The sequence below is a fragment of the Schistocerca gregaria genome, chromosome X (genome assembly GCF_023897955.1).
Source record: "Schistocerca gregaria isolate iqSchGreg1 chromosome X, iqSchGreg1.2, whole genome shotgun sequence".
Taxonomy (NCBI): Eukaryota; Metazoa; Arthropoda; class Insecta; order Orthoptera; family Acrididae; genus Schistocerca; species Schistocerca gregaria.
The window spans coordinates 508,688,483-508,700,744 of record NC_064931.1 but is presented as its reverse complement, the minus strand read 5'-3'; the positions used below and the strand labels follow the sequence as shown (position 1 = coordinate 508,700,744).

Here is a 12,262-nt window from a genome sequence, read left to right as displayed (position 1 = left end):
TGGCCACTCCCTGTACCAAGACCCACAATGAGACTCCGTTGGGTGCTGGTAATGTTGTCTCACATGAGTAAACAGCACCACCATGTCCTTCACTGTGATCACTCAACATCTGATGATGTTCATGTCTCTTATATACCACACAAGTCCTGGTACCAACATTAAATATGGAAAATACTAATGCAGTCTAGTGGTCATTTACCTGTCACAGAGAACTGCAACTTTAATCATTTACATTCTTGTCTACGGAGTGACTTTTCTAGTAAGATAATGTACGTTCTGATGGGAATTTAATAATCCTGCAAGATAACACTTAACCACTTGGACAAAAATTTCACACAAGACAGTTCAGTGCATGGAGTAGCCAGCTTCATCTCCCAATCTCAGTCTAGCCGAGTACAATTGGGTGCACACGGTTGGCAAGTTTTTCGCATTTGTACATGCCAGACTGTTCCTGTGATGAAAGCAGACTTACAATGATAATGACATTCACTCATAGATGAGCTGACAGACACCAATATTAATGACATCACACACCACTGTGTATGCTATATTTCACTCTAGAGCAATCACATACTGTACTAATGTTACTTGTGCTATACCAAACCGACACATGCATTTTGTACATTTCAAATATCTTCTATTTTGGGTTAAATTTCTTGACTGGACCACACTGTTGTGTTTTATTTATGCTTTTTTCAACAATTCTTCTAAGTTGCAACTCATCTTAAGCAAAATTTTTGAATGATTGTTATTTTGTAAGTTTTTCCTTGATTTACAGAAACAAATGTACAATACATCTATAAATAACTTTCAATACAGACACAAAAAGCTATAGGTGTTGCACGTACCTGACACAGATGCTTGGCCCATTAACTGTGGATTTACAAAGAGTGACTGGACATAAGCACCAAGTGAATTAACAATGTCTTGAAAAATATTTGTAGCATGTGCTTTAAGGTCGTAACATTCACAGAATGACTTCAGTAATTCTGGCTGAACAGTCATTTTATGCAAGACTTCCAATGCGAGAGAACGCTGCCAGGCTGGTTTATCCGGATCCAGAAATTTTACAATCAGTGATAGGAATATTTCACATTCTGTAACCTGCAAATAAAGTTAAGATTTTTACAATTTTTAGTGTATAAAAAGATTGCACTATATTTATCCATGCATCACTATCGTCGATTAACACATTTGAATTTCATACTAAAGTCTTAGTTTATCATTGCTAGCACATGAAAAACAGTAACCATTCGTAAGTGGTTAGTATTTTATTTTAATTTCTGAGCCCAGTCTGTTTCTCATTCAGTTTGAAATGAGCACACAAAAGCAAAATTCTTTGGAAAGCATAAATATTGACAGTATTATCCCGAATATGATTTCAGAAAGATCAAGCCATCTTTATTCACACAAAGGATCAAGTTTTATTATGGTCTGGTCACATCACACTGTCTACAGAAAATGGAAAGTGGTATCCTTGCTAATACTCTGAATAATATATAAACCATTACTTCAAAAAACTTTGTGCAAATTGATTTAAGTAAAGCTTCTGTACGGTTAAGTAACTTTAGAATTAGCAACTGCTACAAAAGCACACTAGATTCAACTTTTGTGTGAGGTAATTAAATTCACCAGCAAAATTTATAAAGTCTCTATAAGTATTTGTTTTCCTGCATTGCACTACCACAGCTAACCACCTGTTTTTCATTTGTCATGATGTTTTGCAACATATGTGCACACGAGCATGAATGATAAACTTTGCTGACACAAATGCATCAGTAGAAGTATTTTGTCCTACCCCCAATAGAACAAGTGGTTTAAATTGAAGTGGTTTCATATGCTGTAATCGATAATGTTGCTTAAATAAAGTGTCTCATACACCCTTCCAAATGAAAGTTTTTCTTTGTGGTATCACAGATGATGCATATTTTAAAAAAAAGCTACACTACACTATCAGGCCCTGAAGACCGTGAGATGTCTACCGATCAATGTCTCATCCTCCGCTCTGTATAACTGTGAGGATGCGGTATGGAGGTCATGCAGTCAGCTAACTGCACTCTCAGCCGTTGCCAGCTTTCCACACCTTCAAGCCATTATTTTTTATACAAGTAGCTCCTCAAATGGCGTCAAGAGGCTGAATGTACCATGTTCCAGTCCTTCCAGCAAGGAGAAAGCCCTGACAGTACAGGAATTGAGCACCAGTCCTCCACACGAGAGTCTGATGTGCTGATCACTTGGCTATGGAGGCAGATCATTGTATCCTTTGGTGTGGGATAAATTCACATATAAAATGATTCTGAATTCAAAGGTGGGGTCAGGGCAACCCACTAACAATGTGCAGCTGCAATGTCAGATGAAGTGTAAAACTAGGACATCAGCTGCTAAAATTGAGGGTAATGAGTCATCTAATGTCAGTTTTTGCATTATAGTGGTAAATGTGGGGGCATGCTATTAAAATATGCACCACTGCTACAGGGGCACTAAACTCCAGTTACGTGGAGCAGATAAGAATGTATTCATGGGTCAGTCTAACATGGTTGATGCTGTGAAGCAGAGTTGGCAACAAAATCCAGATTCTCCGTGGAATGTTCAGCAGGAAAACATCCCTGCAGTTACAGAATCTTTTATGGTAGACAGTATTTTGGTGGTATCAACAGCACACAATTTCCTATTCCACAATGCTGTAAAGTTATTGGGATACGGTCCTCCTTAAGTCATGGCACAGTGTCTTTAATTGTTGGGGATCCTTTTTTGTAGCCTCCTTCATGAAACAATATTTCCTGCAACTCTGGCATGGTTATGAGTCCACAGAAATATGAGGGACATTCATGTACAAATGAAATAGTTTGTAGGAACAATTTTGTTCTTTCATTACTCTACATTAGAACAGCTGACAAATAAAAATTGCTTTGTTTGCAATTGCAATATTGGATTTAATGATGATGTGTCCGCTTGAAGTTTTCACTTTAGTTGGACAACATTCAGTGATTGATTTTTGCTTTCTGAAGGTGAAAGAATTACTAAAATATTTTCTTAAATGATTTTACAGTATATTGAAAATTGTACAAACTAGGAACGTTTTTATAAGTCAGTAAAACCATTTAAAAATAGTCAAACCTCGTGACTGACAAGCAACATACTGGCCAGCCAGTTGAAGAGTCAACTCTTTAACTTGAAACACACACTGATGACATTATTCCTGAAGACCGACATGTTACAGTTGAACATATAGTAAAAACAGTTCCAATATGTGTTGGCACAGTTCATAACATTATCAGTAACAAGCTCAAAGACAGCAAAACAAATGCAAGGTGTGTCCTGAAAGAGTTTATGCAACAACACAAGAAAATAAGAATCGAAGAGTATACAAACTTGAAAGAATGTTATGAAAGGTATAGTGACCCTTTTCTAAACAAAACAAGATTCCAGTCAATGAAACCTGGGTACACCATTTTGAACCAGAGTCCAAAAGAAAGCATTTCATGTAAGCACACCAACTCACCTGTCCAAAGGAAATTCAGAATGCAAGCATCAACAGGAAACGTCATGTTGGCCATCTTTTAGGATGCCCTAGGTGTCATCTTTTCAAAAATGAGGTGGACAAAGAATTTATGGAGAAAGTGACTCAAACAACAAGATAAAGACTTCTTTGGATCAGGTATGTAAGAACAGCAGAGCAGTATGTTGTTGATAATCTACACCCCATTTTGTTGCTCTCCATGGCACACCATCCTGGGCTTACATTTCAACAAGATAATGCTCCCCAATACACAGTGAGAGTTGCTATTGCCTGTAAATCCTACCTTGGCCAGCAGTGTCAGTGGATCTCTCCCCAACTGCAAACATTTGGAGCATAATGTACGGGTCATCCACCTACTCAGGATTTTGACAGAATTTGCCACAATATCCCTAACAACTACATCCAACAACTATCAACCACCTACAAGCCAAATAACTGCTTGTGTAAGGACCAGTGGTGGACCAATGCATTATTGCCTTGCTCAATTTGTGAAGCCCTTTCTCTTGCATAAATCATTCAACTTCTCTGAAATTGTAATCATTTCTTTGTCTGTCTGTACATGTACATCACCTCTACTGATTTCAGCCCCATTTGGCCAATTCCTTCATGGTGCTCCTTGTTTTTTATCTTAAGAGTGTATTTAAGAGCTCACATAATCGTTATTAGTTCTATGATGGGGTGTTGTGCACTGTTGCCTGTATGTGTGAAGACATAACTCATTTGGAAAACTCACACTTGAACCATCAGCGTAAATGGTTTCCAAATTCTGTAACTAGTTCACCAATGAACAAAACAGTTTTCATAGAATGGATGGGTCCGATACGTCTTTTTGGCTGAAGGAGAGCTGTAGACAAAGATGTGGGTAAAGTTACTCTAAGTTTTTGTGAGAATGATTGCGAGAGATAATTCAGGAAGGTCATGTGTAGTTTAAAGAGGATGGATTTTAAACAGGCAGTCGAATAATCACCAATGTTTCTTACTTCACCCACTGACTGGCCGATCTCATTATATTCCTCGTTTGTTACAACTGTTGTCCTGTTTCGTAGAAGTGTCTCCACTTTATCGAAAATGTGGTCAGCAGGTAAGTGACTGTTTCCTCATAAGAATAATTACTACTTCACAATATTATTATGAGGAAGAACAGAAGCAAAAATTGATGCTAAAAGCTCCACTGCATGGAAATGAAGTGACTGGAATCAGTGTCTTCTATTGGCCGCAACGAATTAGTTGTTCTTTGCATGAAATTTATATGTGGCCTTTGCAAGAAACAAATGCGATTCAAATGACTAAAATCGATCTCTCACAGTGAGGAGGAAACCTATAAAATGACACTCATTCACTCAGTCCCACCTCACTTGCATTAGCCCACACAATCACTGTATCTCACAGGCCTTAATACGATGGAGAAGGGTGGAAGGTGCTATACAAGGGATTGAAACAGAACTAAAACTACAGAACAGCTAAAATAAAGGCACAGGGACTCAGTGAAGTATTGGGAGGAATCTGTTCATAGCAACTGGTTTTGTGGACCAATGTACAAACTCTACCCAATGCCCTGCCAGGGTCAGCTCAATTTTTATAATAAGCTTTGTAATTTCACAAGAGGATAGTATTTTGTTGAGGATCTGGTTTCCTATATGTCTATCCAACCTACATGTGGAATGCTATTAAGTGTTTAATAACAGAGAGATAGCAGAAGTAGCCATTACAATTGCTGCATAGAAGGGGATGGGAGGGGGGGGGGGGGGGGGGGGGAATCAAAAGCAACAACATTTTTTGTCACAAATCAAGGTGAGCCGATATTGTGTGTTGTGGGGGATTGTTGTCAATTTTCCCAATTTCTGAAGGTAACAATGGGGATCCTGGCCCACTGGAGTTACTGGGTCTGTCTTTCCTTACAGTTTCTTGTTTACATCCTCTTTCATCCTCCTTTTAGGATTTTAGTTCCAGCTGGGAAACGTCTAGACGGCTTACTGGAACTGAAGATGAATGGTCCATCCTATGGCCCAGTTCCTACACCTCCTTCAGCTACTAGTTATTGTCAGGGTGTTGGGATGAGGTTGATCTGTAGGGTATGTGTAGGGGTGGGAGGCAGCACTCCCTGAAGAGGGATCTGTTGAGAAGGATATTGCTCTGCTTTGGGGGACAAGGTTGACATCTTTGAGGTAGATGTAGAAGGGATAATATGGAAGGGTAAGAGAGAGGGAACAACTTCATTTCCCTTATGGGGTGTGCTTGGAAGGCTGATCAGGCATATTACTGAGCGAGGGAGCATGAGCAATCTTTTTTCACTGTAGATGATACCTTTGTTAATAACTGTCTGAAATTTTTGACCATTTGTACAGGATGCAAGCATTCATACTTCTGAGCCTCAAAGTAGGTTTTTGGTCAAATGACTTAAATTCTTATATTTTGCATTCTTCTCTGAAGACATGGCAAGGTGGTGAGTGAGCACAATATTGTTCTCGACAGTTAAGGTAAATGTTTGGTTTGCACATAGTGTGTTCTTGAGTACTGGTTCACCACAGTTTCCATAAATTGTGTCATCTGTACAGTGTGAAAATATGCATCCCAGTTCATAAATTTAAAACAATGCATATTAGGTAGTGCATATCATCTGAGGTAATGCTAATAGAATATTTCCTTCTCTTTGTCTGAGAGTATGTCACCTTCAGAAGTCAGGATGAAGTCTCCAGTGTCTGACCTGTCAAACCTTGGCTACACTGGACATGAAAGACAAAGCAGACTTCAAATCTTTCCATGTTGGCATGTTGTTTTTCAATCTGTAAGTAGTATAATGTCACAATGAAAACTTTTCTTTGTACCATGTTGAAACTCTTTTGGGATGCAATTATGACTGAGATATCTTCACACTTGTTGTACTAGAGTAAGATTGGCAACTAGGTGGGACATGATGTTTTGATTAATACTGATCCATTTCCTACTAAGGTGACTTTGCTGTACTTATCTTCAGTTGTTCTACAAAGAAAAATGGTTCTCCCTCTGTTCTGGTATAGACCAAGTATTGTTGAGTGGTTGTTCTCCTTGTTCTGTAAATCAATTTTCCTCCCATGGTGTAGATAAGGTAGGAAATGTGTCGATATTGTGTGTCGCATCTCTGCAACCTTCTGATCTTCCATATAAGACTACTAGGAGCATATGACCACCAAATGGGAATAGTCTGGAGCTCTTCACTGCAAGTTGTTCACCTTGATGGCACTCCAGCTGAGGCTTCTCCCCATCAAAGCAATGGCTACCAACAGTGTGATTCCTGCATGGTCAAAGGGCTACAGCTGTGCAAGTACTCAATGAATCCCTCTATGAAGGATTGGCTACTATGTTGGGTATTGTGCACGTTCAATGTATCTCGTATATATCAGGTGAATAAAATTGAGTATGAAATCTAGTAAGACTTGTTTTGAAAAGTGGACTTTCAAACCCAGTAACAGGGATCCTACATGACTAGTAAAAAAAGGATAAGGTATACGTTAAGATGGTGGAAGAATGTCCCAAATTGGAATCCTTGGGTAAGCTCAGGCTACATCAAAGGAGGAGCCCCTAGAGGGGAAGGATGGTCAGAGGGCGGGAAGGGGTAGGTGGGTAGGAGTGGGGAGGAGAAGCGGAGGGGGAGGAAGAGGAGGGAGGGAAAGGGGGAAGGGAGGGTGAAGGGGACAGAGGGGAGGGGGGAAAATGCAGCATGGCATAAGATGAAATACCATAATGGCTCAGGGCATGGCACATGCTCACTATGCACATGCTCACCAAAGAGTTGTGAAATCGCCTTAGGTGGGATGGGAGGGGGGGGGGGGGGAGAGGAGGGGTCAGAAAACGAGAGTAGATTCAGGAGTTGGTGCATTTATTGTAAAATGATGCAGAAATACTAGGTTCATCAAGGCCTACTGGGAATCTAACTCCAAATTTATGTGAAAAAAGTAACTGGCAATGGTATACTTCAATAAATATTGGCTGTTTCTACAACCTGCTAGATTCAGCATATCAAAATGTAGACTGCCACCACTGTATACCTCATGAGGATAAAACAAGTCACACCAGTACCCAGTACATGTGTGCAACCCACACACACACACACACACACACACACACACACACACACACACACACACACACGCGCGCGCGCGCGCACGAGCATCAGGAACAGGGAATCAGTGAGACATTTATGTTTCAAGCGAACATTGTACGTAAACATGTGCAAATGTAAAGACACAACAGTGTGGCAAAAAGGTGACATGCCCATGGCCATGTGGTGTGCCAAAGTTGCTGGGTTTGTTGGTGTTTCATTGTGGATGGTTACAAGTTTCTAGAAGCAGTGTAGTAACACACAGTCAAAAACATGATGTCAAAATTGCAATCGGAAAAAGATACTGACAGAGGGAGTGGAGATGCATTTCATGGCTTGTGAATCAAAATTTCTTTCAAATCCAACATGAATTTTTGCATGCACTGAATGAAACTCCATCCCAACCTGTTGGCAAGAGAGCACTGGAACAGGAACTGCATGCAATGAACATTTGGAATTGGTCACCTCGCAAAAATCCATTGCTCACACAAGCACATACTGCTGCATATCTTCAATGGGCTAGAAATCATCGAACATAGACAGTAGCCAACAGGCAAAACATAGTTTGGTCTGATGAATCACATTTTTACCTATATTCAAATGAGACACACATCACTGAGTGCACTGAAGGTCAAATGAAGCAATTCAGCCTGAATGTGTGCAAGCTCAGGTGCAAGCCGGAGGTTTTTTCTATTATGAACTGGTCCTGCTCACTGAGGTGACCACAAACATGAACCAGCATGTTTATTTAAAAATTCTCAATTATCACTTGGTGCCTTTCAGTCAACATCTGCATGACCAGTATGCTACTGATGCCCATATTTTTCAAGATAACAACCGCAAAGTTCATCAGGCTGGAAGAATATGTCGCTTGTTATCTGAACACTCCCCCACTTTGTTATACCGTGAGTAGCCTGCAATATCACCTGACTTGAATCCCATAGAATATAAATCAGCACACCACAATTTGGTGGAACTGCATGATCAAATCCTCAGCGAGTGATTTAATCTGGATGCGATGTACCTGCACAACCTTGTGGACTAACTTCCCAACCGAATCCAAGTAGCTATCAAGTCCAGGGGCAAAATTACATGGCAGTAAATCTTTCTGTGAGATTATGTAGATTTAGATCCAGATGTAGATCAAACTGACTGTAATTAGTGTGAAGGATGTCAAACACATATCTGATATTTACATTCTTCAGTTGTTGCATCTCAGAGTGAGCAACTGTAGACTGTTCAGAATACCATACATACAAGAGATAGCAACAACCTGATATATATACTCTCCAGAATATTTGCCTACAGCATTGGGAAAAATAGCAATGTAAATGGGCAAATAAACATAACAGTGTATGACTAAGAATGGAATAAAAGGTCACACTATGTATTAAAAGTACTAAATTAGCATACTGCACAGGATTACTTTCACAGAAATCACCTAACAATAGATTCTAGGTGTTACCTTTTGATGACGAAAATTTAAAAAACTAAATTCAAGACAAAGAACTTTATTACTCCGTAATACTATTTCATGACAGACTCACCAGCAAGCTGTGATATTTTTGAATTAGAATAGAAACTACCCTTAGCAGTCTCATGCTTATTGGAAAATACGGCTTGTCCAATGGAGTTGCTTGTTGTATACTCTGTGGTACAGAACTTCGATACTTTATATTTGGGGAAAACAATTTTATAACCAATGCACACACTCTTTCCTTTAACAAGAAACTGAATTCTGGATGCTGCAAGTAAGAAATAGAACAAAATTATTAGTTAGTAAGCAAATTGAAACATCTACATTTCTGTGTATGAAGTCTGAGTCTCCACCACTGCCAACATTGGGCAATGAAAGATACAATTTTCATAGAAAACAAACTAACTATTATTCATGAAATACTTCAATTATTATTTATTTAATTTGAAAACAGAGTTTCAAATACAAATAGTCCTTATAGATCAACTACATAAAGTCCAAACTTGTGTATTATATTATGTTTGTACTTTTTCCACAGTTGGGTACAATTAAAGAATCAAGAAAAGCCTATACCACAATATACAAGGGTAATCCCAAAAGTAAAGTCTCCTATTTTTTTATAAGTAAATAACTCCATTTGTGTGGCAGTTGGTCACACTGTTATGAAGAGTGCTTCACGCGCTGTGTGTAAACATGCACACGCCACGCTGAGGCGCTCAGTCTTGGCTTGGCAGCTGTTGAGAATGGAGCTCCTGTTGGATGTTACCGCCACATGCGAATTGCGCACAGTTATTTGGTTTTGAATGCAAAGGGCAGTGCACCAATTGAAATCCATCAGCAATTGACAGAAGTGTATGGTGAGTCATGCATGGATGTCAAAGATGTTCGTAAGTGGTGTAGAGAGTTTGCAGCTGGTCGGACCAAAATTCACGACGAACAAGGGAGCGGGAGACCGTCAATTTCTGAGGAGACAGTGTTGAAGGTTGAGCAAAGCATTCATTACGATCGACAGATTGCCCTGGATGATCTCTGCAAGTCGGTTCTTGAGGTTTCCCGAAGCGCCACTCACAGATTTTTAATGGAAACATTGGACTACCGGAAGGTGTGCGCAAGATGGGTGCCACGCATACTGACTGAGGACCACATATGGTAACGAGTTGATTCGTCCCGTGCATTTCTTCACCGCCTTGCACCCAAACAGGACAACTTTCTGGACTCAATTGTCATGGGTAACGAAACTTGGGCATACCACTGTACACCTGAGACCAAGCAACAATCACACTAGTTCATAACTTTCTAAACAGCACGATGGAAAGCTGGTATGACATGGGCATACAAAAACTGCCACAGTGTCTACAAAAATGCATTGAGAGAAATGGTGATTGTGTCGAAAAATAGCTAAGTGTTCAAGCTGTAAACTGATGTAAACCATTGTAGAAATAAACAGGTCTATGTACTTAAAAGACACTAAGAGACCTTACTTTTGGGATTACCCTCATACGTATATAGGTTATGAAACAGTTTGATAATGAGATTCTCTTTTCATGTGAAACAATTTCAAACTATTTTCTTAAGTATGTCATTCATAGAGTTTCTTAAAAGTGATTGACAATAGACATATTTTAGGTGATTGGTTAGATTCCATACAGCATGTAACAACTATTGATAGGAATTGTTTATTGAGCATTTTGCACCACTCCAGTGGCTCACTAATAGTATTACTTTCTCCACAGTAGTAGTGGGATATATTGATCAGCTATCCTGATATTCTTTTCAGAACAGATTATATGACTTTAATTCTGTCCTAAAAGCTGCCTATTCTCTTGGTGTAATGCTTGGTTTTAGGCAGTGCAATAACATTCAGCATTCTGAAGCACTGTCTGTAGAGAAAGCTTTGTAACTGCTTACTGTATGACTGACTATGTGACGGTAATTATGTGATGAATAAAAGAGTTCCTTTCTGTATTAGCACTGATGTACTTAAAAATTAACTCTTTCAGGCAACCGAGAATAAAGTTATATGGCATAAAATGTGCGATTGGCACCATGAACATGGTTTAAAATCATTTGAAAATTTTGAAACCCAATCACTTTTACAGTATGAAGCTAAATTTAGCAAACTAAGCAGCTGCTGAAATATTTCTTTTTCCTTTTTTTTGCATAAAAAACAATGTCTGTGCTAATATATTCAAATTGTACCTGGTAAAATACAGATGAAAAATTTGTCAGAACTGACTCCAGCAGTTCCAAGCCAAATGTGCGTGTCATCTCAGTCATTCCAATTAACCAATATGGTTGATCAGCATTTACAAGCTGCACAAGGTCCTGATCAAAACAAAAAGAAAATTCAATTTTACCTACATTTTTAGACTTAATACATTTGATTAGAGCATATAAATGACTAATTTAGTTTATAAAAATGTCATTCTTAATTAACCCTTTCAGACCCTCTGGCTAAAATTGTGTACATTAACTTTTACTGTGTTTAAGATGCAACAGAAGTATTTTTTCCCCAATGGAAACCTGAATGTTCAACCTTTTCATCATGCCCAAGTGCTGCCAACTGTTGGGCATCACTATGAAAATATCAGCAAGTCAATATAGCAGTGTGCAGCAGTTCATGAACACCAGAATACCCGGATGTAGTTGGTTCACTATATTCCACTGTACAAATGAATATTGTCATTATTATTCTGCACGTAATTATTGACTGATCATTTTACTATTTATTACAATATAGAATATTTCATAATTAGTTATTTCAGTCCATAAAATGAAGCCAAGTGTACACAGTATGTTTTGAAAATGGGTACACATGTTTGTATAAATCTTGCATCTAAGGGCATTACAAAACTGTGTAACAGAATTACCATATAAAGAAAAATTTTCCTTCCAGCAGAAAAAAACTGGTCTGAATAGGTTAATGTAGGCTATAGTGAGCACACTATGACAAAATATTATCATTTTATTATGTAATAACTCACATAAAATTATTCTGCCCACTTTTTATTTCATGCACGGGTGCAAGAAGCAGCTGAATGTTGCTTGTAAGTTTCATCTGCACTACAGACAACAAGAACTAATATTAACCTAAAAAATGTAAGAGTAAAATATTGGGAAAACAGAAAGTAAGGCGATAAAATATTTTGGAGGTGGAGTTTTGTGGACAGCCTTTTCCTTCTACACA

General features: G+C 38.7%; 1 protein-coding gene across 1 annotated transcript in view; it reads right to left on the bottom strand.

Annotated features, from left to right (window-relative positions):
- Positions 1–12,262, bottom strand: part of LOC126297690 (protein MON2 homolog) — a 224,139-nt gene that overhangs the window by 163,065 nt on the left and 48,812 nt on the right. The window contains exons 5-7 of the mRNA XM_049988806.1: positions 11,275–11,400; positions 9,146–9,343; positions 849–1,104 (exon numbers count right to left, since the gene is read on the bottom strand). Of these exons, the coding sequence (XP_049844763.1) occupies positions 849–1,104; positions 9,146–9,343; positions 11,275–11,400 (580 nt within the window). The remainder of the gene's footprint in view (positions 1–848; positions 1,105–9,145; positions 9,344–11,274; positions 11,401–12,262) is intronic.